We start from the raw sequence: 20,783 nt of genomic DNA on the forward strand, positions 1-20,783 counted from the left end.
AGTGAGATTTGCTTTATGAGGCCTCTGAATGTACCCTGTGCGATCAGGCGCTCCGATCTTGGCGGCAGATCTTTTGAGTAATGCATGTTGAGAGTTGGAGTCGCCATAGATCACAGTTGTTCAAACAAGACAGCCCTCACTGGACAACTTTCAGTGTTTACTCAGCACTACTGACGAGTTTCCATGATACTCCAGTCAAATTTAATCTTAATGATTTGGCCCTTGTCGAAATCGCTCAGCACATCACCCCATTTTTCCCCACATCGTTCGTGCTGACTACAAGAACTTTTAGAAGCAGATCTTGTCAGTTAGCAGTCATCTTTGTGATGCATCTGGGCAGCTGTTTCCAAGGCCCTATCTAAATGAGTGAGTTAGAATTTACTGGTCAAAGGTACATAAAAATGCAACTTAATAATGCTACTACACCACATACATTTATTCATGTTACGCAGATGCAGAGGTATATGACTAGACTGAGTGAATATTTCTGCCACCACACAGCTGACCATGTGTGCCCCTACACTTTGGCAAAGAATACAAGAAATGTCAGGTAAAAAAAAAATGCAAGATGTTTTCTGGAAGGGGTTCATCCTCTGGGGAGCTCTAGTGTGTTCAGTTAGTTTCAAAAAATGTTTTTCTTTTTTATAGAAGGGCAAATGCTCAAAATCTCTAATGATAACTAATGATGAAAATAGACCTCACATCAATTGAATTCAATTCAGTGTTATTTATACAGCGCCAAATCACAACATCAGTCGCCTCAAGGTGCTTTATGTTGCAAGGTAGACCCTGCAATAATACATACAGAGAAAACCCCAACAATCATATGACCCCTTGTGAGCAAACACTTTGGCGACAGTGGGAAGGAAAACCTCCCTTCAGGAAGAAACCTCCTGCAGAACCAGGCTCGGGGAGGGGTGGCCATCTGCCCCGACCGGTTGGGTTGAGACATTGCGCATAAACAGTGAAGTCTCTCTGCGTCCCGTCAACATAGTAAAATAGAAATACTGCTGTTGTAGAAATTTTTGCCACTGCTAATTTAAAATATCTTTTTTATTATGTTTTTGAGTTTGAGCTTGTTCTCTTGGTCATAAGGGTCATAAGGGTCATAAGGGTCGTGTCACAGACGGACATACTCTGACAACTTTTTTTTTTACCAGTGTATGCTGTGGGCATCAAGCTGCAGAGCAAAGTTTGAGATGAAATGAACGAAAATGATATCAATACAATAAAGCAGTACAAGAGAATAGTCAGATATGAACTGAAAACATGCATTAATATAAACACGGTAACACTCTATGAATGTAAATGAGTCCCACGAGCTTTAAGTCAAAGTTTGTGTCTAATTGATGTGGTGACAAAGTTCTCAGATAATTACATTTGTGCTTCAGCCACTAATGAGAGTCAGAGGCAGGAAAAGCAGGCGAGTCAGCAGCCTTCGCAAACATCTGATCAGCCTCCGTGCTGTCTTTGATGAAGATCTGTGCTGAAGGAGCGGCGGCGGTGGCTGCAGCACCCAGCTAATGTCCAACAGAGGAAGGCCTTATTAGCCAAAATCGTTATTGATCTCACATCTTAGCCACAACCAACCCTAACTGCCCAAACTCTTCCTCCCATCGTGCTCGCCAATTAGCTCTATCAAAAAAACAAGGCCAATTAGTTCTTGTGCCTAATTAGGACAAACATGACCCCCATCAGCCCTAATTCTGTGATTAGAGTTACAGATCGCTGGGCCGAGGCCCGGATACAGGTTCACGCTCTGATTTGCTCCTGTACTTTTTAATGAGTTCAGTGAGTGTTTTGGAGTTTTGTTAGGTTGTATACCGTCTTTGATCATACAGGTATGTGCATGCATACGTACAGTTTTGTATAACTAAATAAACACATACAGTACTCTGTAAATTGGCAAATATTGCTCAGAGTTAAAGGCCAGTGTTTGAAACTGGAATAAACATTTTTTAATCTCTGCACTTTCTATCGGGTCCTGATACATTTATTGTAATATAGATTCCTGCAGCATTAATTCTATTTGTGCACAATTGCACACCACCTGTTATGTATCACCTGTATCATATTTTATACACTTATTACTTATCACTGCTTTCTGAGACATCTTTAAAAATCGTTTGGAACGAATCTATGGTAAAAAGAAATGTTTCCGATTTAGAACCATAGAACCACCATTAGAGCTTTTAGAAGCTCTTATTTTGAAACATTTAAAGTCGTGCTAATGTTACTGCTAATTGGTAATGGCATTTATCTGTCGTGAAAGGAAAGAGATTATTATATCTTTTGAAAAATAGAATATAATAGAATAGCCCTTTATTGTCAGTGTACATGTAGAACAAAATTGTAGAACTAGAAGACTTCATTGGTATCTGTATTCTCATACAGTTAACAAAGCGTACCAGTTCTTCTGAAGGGACAGGTGGCCAAAATTTGGAAAAAAAACACAAACCGTGTCAATATATGAATAGAAACAAGTAAAAATGTCAAACATCATTAAATAGATACATGTATTTACATTTTTTCCACCTAATTGTAACACACAGATGTGATGTACGGTATTTTTGACCAGACTTGCCTGCTTTCATTTGAAATGAGGCATGAAACAGCAGTTTGATTGAACTGTGCTATGACTGCAAAGATCGAACAGAAGGTGAGCTTTCTGTTTATCTCCTGTTACTCTTGTAAACATCACCTGTTCAAAGATGGCTCCCCTGAGAAAAACACTCCACTCTGACAGTGTCGGAGAACTCGCGATGACAAACAGTGACAGACAGAGGGGCTGAACCTTCCAGGAGGAACATCTGTAACTCTATTTGGCAGGGTTAGTGCAAGATAGACTTATAGACAGAACAGATTATTTTGAAATAAATGGGTTTAAAAGTAAAAAGCTTAAAGTTGAAAATAAGGGAGGTCACTGAAGACCTGCCTGAATTAACCTGTCCTGTATTATTTGATGCCACTCTTAAACATGTAGAACCGTGAACACAAAAACCCTTATACTAAACATTAAGTGAACAAACCCTTGTTTCAGAATAGATTTTTTTTAAACTTGTGCAGAGTCTCGAGATCAGAAAGGAGAACAGCCTGGATAGAAAACACACCAAATCTCAGCTGTTCAAAGCACTTTCAGCTCAGTTGTGGCACTGGCACGATCTGCTCTGGTAGCCAGATGTGGCCCAACAGCACACCTCAAGTTTGCCACATAAAACTCAAGCCGTGCTTTGAGTCAGCAGGATTAGCCAAAGCCAAATGTGGCCTAAAGGAAACTGTAAGTGCAAGGCCACATTTGAGCCAAAGGGTGATTGCTGTGTGGGAGGACTAGCTTTAATTATGAGATCAGATTTGACACCGTCTGTGGTGGCCTGCATGTATTACCTGGCCTGTAATCTGTTTGTCAGGGGAGCAGGATGGGTAGGATCAAATTTCCTGAAAGTCCAGAGAGTGTGAAGCTTTTTGGGTTCAGCCTCTGTTTTGATAGTGACAACTCGAAAGCTTCAGTTTAATCTGCCTAAATCTGCAATCATGTAAGTCTGTGTCACATTAGCTATTATAAATAATTTAGGTCATGAGTACTGTAAATATCAATCCCTCAAATTGCAATTTAAAGTAACTTCCATGTATGTGTATAACCACGACGAAATGCTGGCGTGTAAATGCTGCCTGCCAGTATTCCCTTGTTCAGTGGGCACTGGTTAAAATGCTACAGAGCCGAATGTAATATTTGCTCCTGGAAGACTTTTATAATAAAGTTTCTACTGTTCTCCCACCGGCAAAGTCGATGGCAGTGATCGCAGCTTTAGTTTAACAAAGTTCCCGTGCACACAGTAGTCCAGCTGAACTCAAGTGCTGAGTCCTTCGTCTGTTGTTGTGGAAGTGAGTCAAGTTTGGAGTTTGTTCAGCTGTACAGCTCTGAGGCAGTCCGTGCTCTATAAGCCTCCTGCTGACACGACGTTTGGAGGCAAAGCACTTATTAAACAGCCGCTCTGAACTCGGCAGCCACTCGCACATGACTTAACATTTTTGCAAGCACCTTGCTTTTGCATGGGAAGTGCTTAAAAACTAAAATCCATGGCAGCGGCGGCCGTGAGAATACGGGAGGGGAAGCGTTGAAAAAAGACAGAGCGCGTCCGCTACTCAGCACTCCGCGGGATTAGAACGCACACATCAAGCCGCAAACAGACAGAAAAGCCGACTGTAGCTCCTTTTTTTACAAAAAGGAGGCAATGAATTTCAATTATGCATGAAGCAGAGGGCATTTTGGGAAATAAGCGCCATTCCCCAGGAGGACCGCCACCTCCTCTGCACCCTCTTGAGCCCCTAGCCTCTAGTATCAAAGAATGATCTAATGTCACGCACAGGAGAAAGGTTACTTTCTGCATACGCATTGATATTTCTGCTTCCATCTCTGACCTTTTTCCACTCTAAGCTGTGATTTCTTTAAAATGCGAACTCAGCCCCGCGTCTGTCTGTCAGTCTCCATCTGTCTGCCTCCGTACCTCAGAGGTACCTCAGAGGTACAGGATGAGAAGCTTCAACAACTTACAGAAAAACAAAAAAAGAAAATCCAGATTTGAGAAATCGTGACCGTAATAATCACACACTAAAACACAGATGTTTTTTTTTTTTTCTGCAGCCATCATCTTTCATTATGTCATTCTTCTTTTTCAAGAACAAGGCCGTAACAGAATTGTTATTTTAGCCTTAAGTGGCTGTTTGCGAAACCTAATTAATATTTTAATGAACCTGAGCGTGTTTTTCCCTCCTTCACTAAATCAGCTGATCCTGTTTCACGCTCAGCGCCCATCGTTGGATCTGCGCATTCCTTCTGTCAGCAACAAATTCCTGGCACTTTGTGAACTATTAGTGACTTTAAAAATACACAGAACTTTAATTAATTTTCTTCAAATAGAGAGAACTGCGTGTGGATAAAGGGATAATGACAGTTTTAATCAGCATCTCCTGCTCTCGCCAGCCTGTACACAGCTGAACTGTGACACTGCACTTGCAGTTTTGTTAGATTTTACAGAACAAAAGCATCATTTATGAGATCTTTGGATACATAAATACCAATATTTATTCAGCAAACACATTTATCTGACTGCAGTCAAATGCAATTTGCAACCAACTTTGGCTTTTAGCTGCAAACTCTCAGGGGAAATTGTTCTGCTACATAAGACAAAATCCCACAGATGAGCATTAATGCACAAAACAGCAAGTAAAGTTCAACCTAATAAATAACAATAAAAAAGAAAGACTTGCAGACACACATTTGTTACTGCTGGAGGTATTTATATGCATATACCTGGAAAAAAGTGCTAGCCTAGTAACCGGAATCCAAGCTTTATCATAATAGGTTGCAAAGAAGAAAAAGCATCAGAGTCCAGCTTGCTCTCTTCAAATCTGAGAAAGGAAATAATGGGCATATCCATCCCAAATTTAAATACAGATCTTAAATCCTTGTGTCCGTATCCCCGGCCTGTTCAATCAAATTCTGCAGATTTGCAAATGTAATCAAAACTCCCATCTTCAAAGCTTCATTTGTATTTTAGCCAATATTCATATAGATAAGGTGATATGAAGTGACAATCAATTCTAAAGACTTTTTATTTATTAGCTTTAAAAGGTCCAGGTTTGGGGCCTCATTTGCTGAGATGAGATGAGACGACAACAACAACAACAACAAGCGACGGCACACTACCTATTCAGCTCAGAATAGCAGACAGACACCGTTAAAGACCATTCCACAAAAAGACACATTACAGGCGCTTCTCCTCACAGAGGTGGCAAATAATAGCATTTTGTCAAAGCTGCTGTTGTGTACAAGCACAAGATGTCCTTTGGCAGCAGTGTGTAACCCACTGGGTTATGACAATAGTGAGATGGGGCTGTCACTGCAAATATATTTCTCTGTAGTGGTTTAGTGCGATTTGCTCCTTTTAACCCAAACCTTGAGAAAACACCAAAAAACACTCTTTCTAACCCTAACCGAGTAGTTCAAAGTGTCTAAACCTCACCAGAGAGTAATAGTGGAAACAAAAGCAGGACAGGACTTGAACTTGTCCCACCCAAATCCTTAAAACCTCCTAATGTGGATCGCTATTGTTGCGGCTGGTGCATTAAGCCCAGACTAGAGTTTATTATTTATTATCTCAGGCTTTTTATGTGAAACCTCTGCACCGTAATGTCATCTTCATCTCCCACCTTTCCTCGCGCTGCTGTTTCCACGGTACTCATGCTTTGCTTCTCTGTTTTGTTGTGTCTCTCTGCAGATCTCAGGCCTCTTCCCGACGTGGCAATGACCGGTAAATGCACCCGGGAGTGCACCGAGTTTGGCCACTCCGACTCCTGCTGGATGCCCGGCCAGCCTTCTCCCAACCGCAAGGTATCCAAGAATGCCCCCAAGCTCTCCACCTTCGTGCCTTACCAAGAGATGGACGGGCAGGAGCAGCTGATGGCCAACGGCAGCCCCAAGCCCCTGCCGATGGAGGAGCGTGGACCAGGTGGTGGCGGCAGTGGCAGCAGCTCCAAAGTGGCCAACATGCGTTTCATGACACCCTACAGCAGTGCCTACCCCAGTGGCGGAGATTCATCCAGTAAAGACTGTGGCATGGAGGAGATCCCGCTGAGCCAGGCGGTGGAGTACCACTCAGCTACCACTCCAACCGGCCAAACCTCCAAGAGGGAGATCTACCTGTGAGGGCACAGCTCTTCACCTTAAAGCCCACACTCATTGCCCAGCGCTCCCCACCGTGCCCTGTCGCTGCTCGCCACCACCTGTCGCGCCCCCTCACAGCTGCCCCCTGTGCCTATAACTTGCTGTGCCACAGCACCTACTCCCCCTTTTACCTTTTTTATAAATGCATCTACCTACAAGGCTTTAGCCCCCTCCACCTCTGCCCACAGACACCCCCACCCCCTGCAAAAACCAATCACATGTAAAATAGAAGAAATTCAAAATCAATTAATGAAAATGCAGCTTGAGCTGCTTTGGAAGGAATGTAAACTACACCACATTGTTGTGATAATTTAAATGGGAAACTATTTAGCTACTCACGTTTTTCAGCTGGATTTTTTTGTGTTGCTTTAGCTTTGATGCTGTGTGGGACCAGAAAACGAAAAAAAAAAAAAAAAAAAAAAAACCTTCCGGGGGGTGAAGGGAAATAACTTCTTGTAAATCCTACTTAAGTATACTGTGTATTGCTATCTATCCTCATTTTCTTTTTTTGGATTTACTTTTCTTTTTAGTTTTTCTCTGTCACCTTCGAAGACACAGGGAAATACTAAGTTTTTAAGCCAAGTTGCATCAAATCAACTGGCTTGTTTTTGTCAGGAGCAGCTCATCGTTAACGTGAGACGTTTGTAGAAAGACAGCTGTTTTCCAATCTCGAGATATTTAGGGTTTTTTTTTTTCTTTATTTTGCTGTGGAGAAGTCTTTTTTTCATTGTACAGGCTGTAAATATTACAAACAGTGACAGTGGAAACTGCTGTGGCAGAGCGGATCCGTGGCCGTTAATCTTTCTGCAGCTCTTCATGTAACACTGGACTGAAAATGGTTGCATGTAGAGAGAAATGATGCCGTGGCATTCGCCGTCACACTGCAGGAACCTGGACTCTTGAGCATCACCAACGGTGCCGAGTTACAAACACAAGACTTTTTAATCATTTTTCCTCTGCTGTCCAACACTGGAACACGGTGGAATTTACATTAACGAGGAAGCAGAAACATTAAAGGCGCACCGATACAACTTCATACAGAACTGAAGGAAACCTAAGTGCTTCTTTCAGAGTCTCAGAATCTAAGAAGCGATTATATTATTCATGCTGTTGTCAGTAGTATACCATAATATGATAAACTTAAACATGAATGTTACAGAAGGGTATCCAAAAATAGTCAAATGATGGTTTTCTTGCATCAAACTGATCATTTTTCTTTCTGGCATCGAATTATCTTTGATGCCATGATACATTCACATGTGAGAGACCTAAAAGTTTAAAGTGCTCAGTTTAAGGCAGCATTGTTCATCGTAAAGAAAAAATGATTACTCTGTCAAAAAATCCGTTTATTGTGCAGTTTCTGCACAATAAACATTAATGAAGCCGAAAAGGTTAAAAAAAAAAATTAAAAAAGCTTTTCAAATTAGTTAGTTTCGGCTTCTCCAGTCTGAAGACTTCCTGTTTTTCTGTATATCATTCTGAACTTAAGTGAGTAGCTTTTAGTTTGTCCAGTGGCTCCAGATCTCACAGATCTTTTGAGATTAAAATTTATAATCCAGTTGATCCAAATAAACAATTCAATAGAGAATCGTCATAGCTGTAGCTCTAGTCCGTGACAGCCTGTTAGCTTTTATTTCAGACTCAATAAAAAGTTTGTCTTGTGACATCACAGGAAAGGTTTAGAAGGAATTCAAATACCAGGGTTCACACTCCAGGGAGCAGAACATGATCCGTGCATTGCAATCTGTTGGATCTCAACATTTCTGATGTTTGCATCATCCCCAAAGAACATGAATGTTCAGGCATTATTTCATAAAAATCTTCTTGTAGTTGTGAATCAAACCATAATCATCCTTGAGATTCATCCTCTGAAGACCATGAATATCCACAGGGAGTGTAATATTGCTCTGTTTTCTACCATTTTAGGGTCAAAGTCACTGCCTGCACTTAGTACTACATGAGTATCTGTATTCATGCAGTCAGTGTCTACTATTATCACCATGCCTGCTTGCAACTACATGACACCAAGGTCGCTGCTGACCATTGTCCAAGGCAGAGTTGTGACTAGACTACATTCAATTTGATGTTTATAAAAAAGGATCACCCAGCCTCATGACTCATGGAGCTTACAGTGTTGTAAGGTGGGGTGGGTGTGGCTTAGAAGGTCGACCAGGTCATCTACTAATTAGAAGGTCGATGGTTCCATCCCTAGCTGCTCCAGTCTGCATGTCAAAGAACTGGTATAATTCTGAACCATGACGTGTGAATAGATAGGAAGCACTTAGGCGTGCAGTAATGGGTGAATGAGGCTTGTAGTATAAAGTGCTTTGAGTGCTCAAGGAGAGTAGAAAAGCGCTTAATAAGTATGAGGCCATTTACCATTTTAAAGCGTGCAGGAAGCAATACTGATTTTATTTGCTTCTTCAGAGGTGATCATCATCAGCATCACATCCATGTCGCACTTCTTACCACTGCTAGCTTGGAAGGCTACAGCGTCGGGAGCTCACTTTTAGAAAGTATATGAATATAATCTAAGATTAATGATTTCCAAAATCTTCACTTAATCTTTCAAAGCTTAGCAGAGAGCGGAGATGTTGTTCGCGATGCCTGTTTTGTTTTCGGAGGCAGTCCCACAAGCACAAAGCAGCTGTAGGTTTCCTGATGCTGACAGTCCGCAGAGTGTTATGGCTCCTTTATCCTTTACAGCTGTGGTGGGCTTCAGTGTGTTTGTGGTGACTGTGGTGAATGTTTCCCTGCTGTTTTTCGAACTTGAAGGAAGAGCTCTCCAGTCTTTGTCGCCGCTCGTTATTTCCCACCTCTTTACCTTCTCAGTGTGAGGCCGAGCCGTGCGGCGTTTAGCAGAAGTATTTATTAAACCTGTTAGCTGTGTGCAGCGGGGGAGGTGGCTGCCATTTCCTGCAGTGCTGAAGTCGCACAGGAATGCAGGATTAATGACACCTGTACAGGCTCGAGTCCGCTAACACCCTCTCCGCACAGCACAGAAACTCTAATTACAACCCGAGGCTCGGCATATTACCGGCAATAATTTGCACCAGTAAAAGTGAGCTGGTTTGGAAGTTCATTCATTCCGAGGCTCATGTTAATGGCGGCTGAGGATAATGTGAGATTTCACCTGTAGTGATGCACGCCAGCTGGGAGTGGATAGATGAAAGGAAAGGCACAGTGAGAGAGTGTGCTGCAAAAAATCTCCCGAACAAGTCATTTAGTCTCACACTGAGCTGGAAAGTCATAAAATAAAGCAAAAACTGTGGTGAGATTATTTTCATCCGCGTCCTTCCCTATCTGGGATTTACCTGACAGCTTCTCAGGCAACTGATTAAAACATTTACATTTACTCTGATGTATATTTTCATGAAGGCTTGTATAACTCCAACCTAGAATCAAGGTCAGATGTTGAGTTTTATTGAAGAGCCACTTCAGAACATGCACATATTCACCCATAGAACTACTTCCAGCAAACTACAACTGATGGCTGAAATTAAGCAACATATTTTCAGAATTTACAAGAAAGTCGTTCAATTTTGTTCACTTTTCTCAAGGCCCTCTCTTTTATTTTTATTCTCTTTTATTCATGTCCCCATATAAAACTACTACCCATAAACACAGACAGTAAGATAGGCATTAACCAGTCCATGTGTGATTGTCAGCTGCATCGGAAGAATCCACAGTCTGTGAGACTCTCGGCTAATAGAAACATGGCCGCCTCTGTTTGTGTCACCAGAGAGATAATCACATAACACAAAAACTCTGCTTTGCATTTAGTCTGAACACAGCGTAACATGCACCTTTTTCTTTTTGCATTTTTGGGCCTGGAGAAGAAATAGTAATGCACATCTACTGGGTGTCCATAATTAGAAATTTCAAATTATAAATCCCTCTGCCTTAACAGCTTCATCAAATTAAGACTGTACAGAGAATATAACTCTTCATGTATTCTAATAATTTTTGAAAGGCGCTACAAAATCTGGTAATGTTGCAAAGACTGGTTAAAATGAAAAGTGCATGTGCAGACTCTGTATCCAAAAAAACTGATTTTGATCTGTAATCTGAATACCAGCAGATTTGCCTGACCCACTCGATTCTGGAAGGAGACAGATGCCCCTTTGGGCTTCCGTCAGGAAGGGCGTTCAGCATTAAAAAATCTAACAAATGAAACGTGCGGAGCTACTCACTGTGACGAGCCATTGGGAGAAAGAGAACAGCTGACAGTAGCTTTATCCACAGATTTGTCAGTCCATCAATTAAAAAAGAAAATGTTCATTTTAATTAAAAAAAACCTCTTCAGTTAATCCTACACATATATGGGACGTATACATGACAGATATTAAATTCTGCTAGAAAGTGAATCTGCCTCATGTTGTCATTTCCAGAACTGCTCCCTTCCAGAAAAAGGCAACAGATTTGTGACTGTCTCACTCACACGAGCACAAAAGTCTTGATGAGCCTAAATGACTAGTCATTAATGTTTTACAGCATGTGGCATGAACATCCTTTTTTCACAATCAAAGAGGGAACATCAAAGCGATGCCAACAAGCTGAGATGCCAGCGAAGAAAACACGGCAAATTGGGGCTATCGGAAGGGTCACGCAGAGGTCGTGTTATTGTTCTATTAGGCCAACAGTCGCCTTCACCAAGAGTTTCACAGTGATTCATGGCGCTGCCTTTTTGCTGGTGTTTTTGATCCATAATTGCTTCTTATTTTAGCATTTAGCATTTGGTGTATTGAAGCTCTCCGTGTGGGCTGTGTATGGTTCAAAGCGAGGTTTCTCCGTTGCCTCAACAATATTTGATTTTTGATTGATGCATCTCCCTCTTAAGAACCTGCACACACGGTCATTGTGTTCTGCATATAAGTCAGCCATCATTCAGCCACCATTCAGTCCTCACTGTGACACAGATTTAGAGTTCATAGGCCCCCGCGCCACTCCTCGCCTTCCCCGTTCTTCCTCGGGTGATTTAAAGCTCAGAGCTCGGATTGATTATTTACAGGCCAACCTTAGAGGCCCATGTTGACTTTCCTCCTTCCTTTTCCCCTTGCCATGCTTCAAATTCACCGTGAGTGAGTAATTATATTCTTTTCTGTGATGCTTACCCACAGCCTGGATGGGCGATAAACTCCCAAGTGCCCGACGTCTTATGCTGTGCAAGGCAAAGATAGGGGAGAGGGGGAGAGGTCATATAGCATCGGTATGACCTCAGCTCTTTCGCAGCAATTAACCCCAGACAAAGAAAAATGAACCCTGGTAATACCTGATGACCTTTGGTGAACTCTGCTGTCGCTGTTTGCTCTTTAGGCCTCCCGTAGTTTTGCTTGTGCATTAAAGCAAACGCAGGTACTGCTGGCATATTTGCACAGTCACATCAGGCTTAGGATGTTTATTGCAGGCATGAAGAAATGTGTCAGGGCTTGAGCGTTCCTATATTAGAGGTCCAAAAGTACGTGGACACGTAAATGTTCGCGTCTTATTATTAAACATGTGGTTCCAATAACAACCTCTGGAGCTGAAAAATGAAGCAAAGTGTGAACTGTCAGAACTCCTATGTTTACTGCAGCCTTGTGGACAACGTCCTCCAATTCTAGGGTGAATTATTATTACTATTATTATCATCATTATTTTAATATTATTATCATTTTAAATTCATATGGGTGTGTGGCCACTTTGATTGACCAAATTAGCCATTCAGTACCAGCTTGTCCTCACCTTTGTTAATCTGAGTCGTTAAACTGGACTTCTCAATTGTAGTTGCGCTGTCGGTGTACTTTGAGCATTTCTAATGGACTTACTGGACAAATGAAATAGCTTACATTGCGATACAGCCCATACAAGAAGTCTTTGCTTCCACTGTGATGTATGAATTTCAGTGTTTCATTTGTATCTTAGCAGATGAGTGGGTCTGTGTGTTGAGGTGGAGTGCTAAGTAATCAGCTTACTATGATGCTTCAAAATGTGGTGCCCACAGCCAATGGGAGAGGTCATACATCCATCCATATACAGTCGATTACATCATCATGGGTACCAGCAGATTTTGGAACCCAGTAACAGAAATTTGCAGTTGTTTGGTAACAAAGCCTGTCATGTGGTCCAGCTTATCCCAAAGGTGTGAGCTGTGGTTGCGGTCAGGCTCAGGGTACAGCAGAGCGGAAAAAGCATTTTGAGAAAATCTTTCTTCTTCTGTTCTTTTTTCAAGTAAAGCACAGAGTCAAACTATGAAGTTCAAAAAAATCTGAAAAAATGTTGATTAGTTCAGATACAACCAGCCACATCATATACGGAACAGCCATTTCAGACTTTTTTGCAATGTTAGGTAAAAACCCCACGTCAAAAGGAGAACCAGCAAGAACTTGGCAACAGTCAGTGTTGGGTGTAACACATTACTGTAATCACATTACATCTTTCAGTAATGCAGAAATGTAATGTGGGTGTATGCAGAGTCCAGCCCAGCAGCCAGAGACTGAACGTCAGCAGGTAACAGAGGCAGTGATGAGTAGTCAGGGTTACACCTCAGTTTCTACCTGTTCATGTTTCTAAACTAGAATCATTGTGGCGATGGCTTTGAAGTCTCTTTTCATCTCGTTTCCATCTTTGCTTTGTGCTGTGTTCATATGTAAATACCGAAGGATCGTATATCCTCATCAGGAATAAGGATTTATGTCGGTGTGTGGGACTGTAGCGTGAGGTTTACATTAATCGGTGATTATGAGACAATGTGTTTCAGATACTCCTGCATAGTAACAAGAAATTAATAAATGAGTAGTGTAACAAATTACTTTCTCTGGTGAGCATACTGCATTACTTTTAAGAAACATGACAAGTAATGTGTAATGCATTACTTTTTTTAAGTAAAACAGGGTTCCAGTGAGGAAGGAGAAATTCTTTTTACCATAAAGACCCCTGAGCCAACAGAGCCAGGCTCAGGGAAAGACAGCCATCTGCTGTGACTGGTTTGGTTGTTAAAGGTCTCTGTACTCCTCTTTTGTGTCCTCACAAACAAGACAGTCCTACAGCAGACTGGACCTACAGCAGCATAACTAAGGGAGGGTTTAGGGTCACCTAATCCAGCTTTATTAAAAAGGGATGATAATCTGAGCATCTGACCATAAGTGTTTGGTCTCTCAAACAAGCACTTCCTGCTCCCTGGTGGAACACGTGAACCCCAAAATCCACCACCACCCATCAGCCCCTAGCAGAACTGCACTCACATCCTGCTGCCTTTAAATAGAGGGAGCTTTCCAGTTACAGAAAAAGAGTATATCTGTGTTTATTTCTGATACTGCCAAAGTATAGAATATTAGATATTCCAGAATAAATATAGATGATAAAAATATTCAGCTGGGCCTAAGAGAAAGAAATAAAACAGCAATTTAATGTATAATCTTTTTATGGTGCTTGAGTCAGCTGCAGTTCGTCCTTTCAGTCAGCAAACACAGACATGAGGAGCTTTATAAAAAAAATCTGATGCGTTATCAAATATAAGCATCTCTAAGGGAAAGGATATTGATCAGAAACTGTATTTGACATTCATAGCTGAGTGCAACTTAATGCATATGTATCTACAGTTTTCTTTCCTTTTTCCGCCTTCATACTTCTGTGCAGCTTTTACTAATAAAACACAGCAAGTTTACCTCTCAAAATCATTCGTGAAAACTGTTTTAGAATTAAGACGCAGATCTTAAATTAAAAATATGCTTTTTGCCATTTTAAAAAGGTTTTGGCACCAAAACAAAAAAACATTGGTTTACCCTTGATGTATTATTAACAGCTAAAGTGCCCTACCATAGTTTGCTTCTGAAACACTTTATAGACTGATTTATGACTCCAACACAAAACTTCCCAGGAACGGTTTATTTTTAAAATACACATTGGTTTACTACTGACAGGCATTATTTATGTATGAAATCCACTGCTGTACTTAACAGAGGAGAAAAGTTTGCTTTCCTAAAACGCAGACTGTGTCTCAAGTCGTCAGACTCTTAAAGCTGAACGTATTTATAGTCATTGCTTAACAATGACACGAGTCGTTGTGACATACCTTTGACATACACGTGTTACCAACTCTCGAGCCTTACTCATGGTTCTTTTTGGCGCTCTCACCTGAAGCTTAAATTCACTTTAAAGAAGCTAAAAAGAAGCAAGCTAATCTTCCAAGGCTAAGATAAAGAAGGATTATGTTGAACTCTAAATCATCTAAATCATCTAAAAGTCAAATTTCAACACAAAGATCAATGGACAAGCGACCAGCTCTTAACTGGATGCTGTTGCTTTGTACAACAGTCCAGTGTTGTTCATTAGATCAGCTTTAGGAGAGTACAGTTTGAGACGCAGTCTGTAGTTCCTACTTTTAAAACGTTTTCATGAACAGCTCTGATCCAGCTGTGAAACTCTTTATGGATCACGTCTATATCTGTGAGTTCAGCTGAACGGTGGATTCTACAGTTTGAACAAAAGGTGAATGTTTTTGGTTTGTGAGTTACTCGGTTTTGCAAAAGGTTCACTTTGTTCTAACACACAACGGGATTGATTTAATTCAGCATTTTTCCCTCCTCGGGCTGACTCTGTCAGTGGTGTCGTGAGTCTGTCGGTAACATAACGACTCAGTGAATTCATCTTTCCTCTCTCTTTCTTCTGTCCACTTATATTTAGACCGGAACCACTTTGTGGCTCTCGTGTAATCAGTGTTTTTATCTGGGGCGTTTGCACTGATAATTGTGTTTAAGTCACAGAAATAAACGGCAGCTTTCATCACATTTAACTCAAAGGGAAACAAGAGACCTCTGTTTATTTTTGAAATTCTGCATAACTGCCACATCTCTGCTTTGCCTGATCTATTTAAGGGTCAGTTTTACACTCAATGTTGACTTTTGTAAACAACTTTAACGAGGCTGAACTAAGTGTACTTGAACCGTCATGACTTTTACCCACTTTGAGCACCAAAAGCCTGGGTCCTACATTGAACATTAGTGCATCAGACTCTAAACTCATGTTTGAGGTTTAGTTATTATTTTTGATGAAAAGACCATTTGGCCACCATTTGAACGCCATTGTCACCATGCTAATTTGATTTGCGTGACGGTAACTGGTGGATTCTTTGGCTTGCACTTCTGGTGTGCAGAAGTCTACAGAATAAAGGCGGGCGATCACATGAGAGCTGCAGACGAGTTCCACATGAAATCACGTGATAGACTTTGGAGTGGCTTGCTGTTTTTTGGTTGTGTATTATACTGAGGCTGGAGTCTCTGCAGTCGAAGCTTCAGCTGAGCATGAAACAAACCAACTTTATAAATATTATACATTTTTGTTGTTGTCACGGTTGTTTTATCAATGTTATGGAATCAACACTGCTATAGACATACTGTATGAATATAAATGGTTGTTGCTGTTTTCTTACCAGACGCGGCGTGTAAATGATGATGATGATGATATCTGTTTTCTGAGCAGGCAGACTGGACTCTGTGTTTTCTATTTCTTTACTCCATCGTGACTGAAAACCAGACCCGGCAAGCTGAATGGAGAATGTGAAAGTTCAGAGTTCTTTTGCGATTACACAATCAATAAAATTCAATGTTGATTTCCCAAAACATAAAACAGTTGATCTCGACAATAAGACGAGAGCCACGTCTTGGTTTGGGTGAAATGGATCTCTTTGGGTGATGCAACAAAAAAAGGGGAAGAATACAAAATTACAGAATCATGTTCCTACTTATCTCACGTAACTACGTCGATTTTTCTGGTAATGATGAGCAAAGGATGTGACATCTGGAGAGAAACTAAAGTAAACAGAATTTCTTGGAGCTCCTAAAGTGCTAATCTGTGCTTTTTATGTGTGTTATTTTGTGTGCTGAAATTAAAAGGACTTTAAGGGCTCCATTAAAATTCTTTGAAGAAAGAAATTAATCAGTTTATAATCACTTCTTTTGATGTCATTTATGTATCTCCCAGAGATATCTGATGGTTACAAAAAGAAGAAGAAGAGAAGAAATCGGGACCGCAAATCAGCCAGTGAAAAAATAACTACAACAAGGTTATTATCATCACACAAAGTGATGCTAGTGGAGATAACTATTGTATAAGGGTTTTTTTTGTTGTTGTTGTTTTTCTTTTCCTTTTTTTGAGAAAGGCAAAGTTATTTATTCGAGATGTGGTTGTGAGAATTGTTTAGGGTCCTGAAATTATTTTGTTGTAACCTTGGAGGTAAAAATCCCAGAAAACAAATTCTAAACGGTGGCATTGGGCTTCCTTGTGTGAAGGATATTGTAAAGATTCATATTGTTTTAGAAGAGAAGAAAACAGCAGGACAGAACCGCCGAATCACTTTTCGTCTTTACAGGAAGTCCACGTTTGTAGCCTAATTGTTGGTTGGTTATATTTATATAGGAAAAATGCTAGTGATGCCTTGTTTTTTGTACAGTTTTATGTACATGCAAGTGTAGGTTTTTTTTTTTTTTTAAAAATGTCAATAAAAAATATATATATATTCAAACAACATGAAGGAAGTCTGACCTTGAACCTGTAGGATTATATCGTCTCAAGTACCGTAGGCTCTATTAAATGTAGGAGTGATGCGTCAGGCTCAGAGCGGAGGTTGGCAGTGCGCCTCCTCCAGTCACCTGTCTGCTTTACCGCTTTCTGTTCTCTCATGTTCATCTCAGCTGAGTCTTTAGACGAACTGTACATGAATTTTTGTTGTTTTCAGTCTTTTAATTTTCTTGGAGGAAGTTCGGTAATGTGTTTGTTTGAGCCTCATCTGTTCTCTTTTGATCAACATTCGCATGTTTGAATTTGAAAAAAAAAAAATGTGGTCTTTTATTTTTGCTGAGCAAATCAAAGAAATGATATCTTGTAATTACTCCTTCCTTATAGCTTTACAATAAAATACATCAGTCAAAGAAACGTCCCGGCTGTCGCTCAGTTTGTCTTGCAGGTGTAAGTCTGCAATGAAATAACGTGTTTTTACTAGAAAACAATCTTATTGGCCAGCATAAAACCTAGAATACTGGATCCGTTGTTTCTGATTAAGAAATGTTGCTATGCAGGTTTCTGCAGTGAATAAATGTCTTTGGCACATTTCTGTGCAGCGCAGGTCAGCAAAGCTCTTGGGACAAATCTGAACGTGCCAATCAAAAACAAAAGCCTCCTGTAAATCTCCCTGCCACTGAATGTGCCAGAGTGCAAAATCACACAAAAGAACCAATCAAATAAATATCAAAAACTGCGACTTGCAGTACCTTCAACCATTCAAACATGCAAGGGTGGGTGGTGCTGTCCTGAACAATGGCGTATTTTCCCAATGTCAAAATCTCTGATTTTATAAAAGTGGGAAGACATTACAGCCTTCATCACACTTTTAAGAAAATAATCTGAACGAACTCAAATACAATGACCTACATTACCTTCATGAAGCAATTCAAATATACAGTAATGCCTTGTAACAGGATGTCTGTGATCCATTTACACTATCACACGTTTAAAGTCACCAACATAGCGTACCAGGCTGAAGCTGAAGTAAAATTGTAGGTTATGAGGTCATTTCCAAACAGTTTGCAGTTCCTCATTTTACAGTGAGAGAGATTCACAAGTGAAAAACATTCAAGGTGCTTGCTAATGTTCCAATGAGTGGACCTACCAGCAAATTCACATTGAGGTGGAGCCTGCCTTTGAGCATCGCACGTTCTGATCTCAGACTCTGCAGGTTAGGATGTTACGGTAAATAAAAAACTGGAAACTGGAGAAACACTGAACAAGTGTGGTTTGTTTCCAGGAGAAAAGCCTCTTCTCTCTAAAGAGACCATGGCTGCACAGCTTAGCTTAGCAAAGCTCCCCCTGAACAAACCACAAGACTATATATAATAATATTTTGTGGCAAACTCATGCATTGCCATTAAGAAAAAATGAAAAAAATTAAATAGCAAAATTCTATGTGATAACTTTTTTGTAGTTGTACGTTTATCCACCAGTCTCCAGTGACGATGATCATACCCTTGTTTCAGTGGAGGACATTTTATTTATTCTAAAATAGTTATTAGAGTGTAAATCTATAAATTATTATTATTTATTTATTTATTTTTTTAAAAAGCCCCATACACTGATGTTTTCACAGCTCACACCACTACAGTTGACTTTTGGATGAGAACAAGCATTTCAAGTCTAAAGTCAGAGAACCAGCAGGTCTAGTTTTGCTTTCATGAGTTAGTTTGTTAATCGCTTTTTTATTAACCCAATGCACAAATAACAGCTGACTGAAGTAAATGTGATGCTCTGTGTCCACATGAATACCTTGATAATTTATGTAAAAAAAAAACACAATTCACACAAGCAAAGAAATTTAAAAAAGTGAAAACTTTTATTTGGAGAGAACATTTTAAGAACCAACAAGGTTTATGAAATTTAAAGAACAACAACACATGATTAAGTCATATACCTGCTATATATACACTCATGCAGTCATCCATGGGTCAACAACTTTGTCATGAAGTGATGAACATAGGAACTGTGCTTAACCTCCTAGGACCTGCCGCCCACATATGTGGACATCACATTTTGGGTTATTTAGACCAAAATACTCAATTTTGCTCTACAAGGGCCTGATATCCATTTATGAGGACATTATACTGCTATTGTTCTATCAAAATTTTAAATGAATATCCTCATATGTGGCTCTGATTTTTCAAAATGTGCAGCTTTTACTTTGAAGGCGACCTGTCGCTGTGTCTGGTTTGTCTTGCTCTTGTTCGCTGATATCTTGGTGCACAGATCTACATCACATGTCCTCGTCCATATCCAAAGTGACTATATGAAAAACAAAATGTACACATTATTTAGACAATATTTGCATCTGAAGAATAAATTCACATGTATAACCATCTATATTTGCTTAATGAGGTCAAGGAAAATAGGGAACACCCACAAACTGCCGTTTCTCAATATACAACTTGAACAACTGCGCATGAATTATACTTTTTACACTGCAGACTCCTTTATGTGTACATTCACTGTACAAACCAAAGTCTAAAATAGTTTCCAGGAAGATTGGAAGCATTTAGGCTCTCAGTCACTGGATGTGCTTTTAGGAAAGCTGAAATCAGTCAGTCAATAAAACTGTGAAAAATAAATAGAAATGGGTTCGATGACACAAAAGAATTTACTACAGCCATTAGCTTGTCACAAGAATTATGTTCATGTTCCTGCTGTTCACTTAGTTAAACATGAGCCTTGTTACATGTGTCGCTTCAGAACGGGGACAATGCCAAGCACAATTTCACTTCGGCTGCCTTTATTTAACACTTTTTATACCACTGCACAGCCACATCTGCAGACACATCAGTCCCTTCCCATAAACCTGCAGATGCTGAGTCTAAATGAAAGATTGATGGTCAGCCTGATGGAGGGGTTACATAAGGGTTCTGTGTTATGTACCTGGAGTAAATACTCCAGTCTGAAGATGATCATTGAGACCATGACTCTCTTCTTGCTTTCCAAAATCACGAGAGTCTTTCATGTGGGCATAATAAAAGTAAACCTAACTGCCCATTTTAAGGTCTGTGGATGGAAACAAAGCTTCTGGTTGCACAGATTTATAACATTTTAAATCACACTCTATGGCTGATTAGCTCAAATTAGCATGCCACTCTATCTCTAAACAGTTCAAACAAATCCACCTCTTAAACATCTGCAGCACTTTAATTTAACAGGCCTGCTGTGTCACGTCGTTCAACAGCAGTAAAAAACAGAGGATGTTTTGTGTGAAGTTGTGGGACAGATGAAAAGAATTATAGTGATAAAAAATATTAGACTTGTGGAGAGCTGAGACATCAAAGTCACGAACCAGGGCTAACTGAACTAGGACACTGCGTTACGAGTGAAAATTGTGTTTGGTGGAAACTGAAAATGTAATGCAAGAGTACATCCGAGTTTCAGGTAAGTGCCAGTTTTTGTGCTGTCTCCCTCCCCTTGACTATGGCAGATGGACGCCCCTCTCAGACCCTGCTTCTGCTGCAGGTTTTCCTGTTAAAAGGGTGTTTTTCTTTCCCAGTATTGCCAA

General features: G+C 40.3%; 1 protein-coding gene across 1 annotated transcript in view; it reads left to right on the forward strand.

Moving 5' to 3' along the window:
* Positions 1-17,187, forward strand: part of LOC146523865 (protocadherin-1-like) — a 219,002-nt gene extending 201,815 nt beyond the window's left edge. The window contains exon 5 of the mRNA XM_085173106.1: positions 6,279-17,187. Coding sequence (XP_085029232.1) covers positions 6,279-6,706 — 428 coding nt within the window. The 3' untranslated portion in view covers positions 6,707-17,187. The remainder of the gene's footprint in view (positions 1-6,278) is intronic.
* Positions 17,188-20,783: the final 3,596 nt, after the last annotated feature.

Source organism: Neolamprologus multifasciatus, chromosome 2 (genome assembly GCF_963576455.1).
Source record: "Neolamprologus multifasciatus chromosome 2, fNeoMul1.2, whole genome shotgun sequence".
Taxonomy (NCBI): Eukaryota; Metazoa; Chordata; class Actinopteri; order Cichliformes; family Cichlidae; genus Neolamprologus; species Neolamprologus multifasciatus.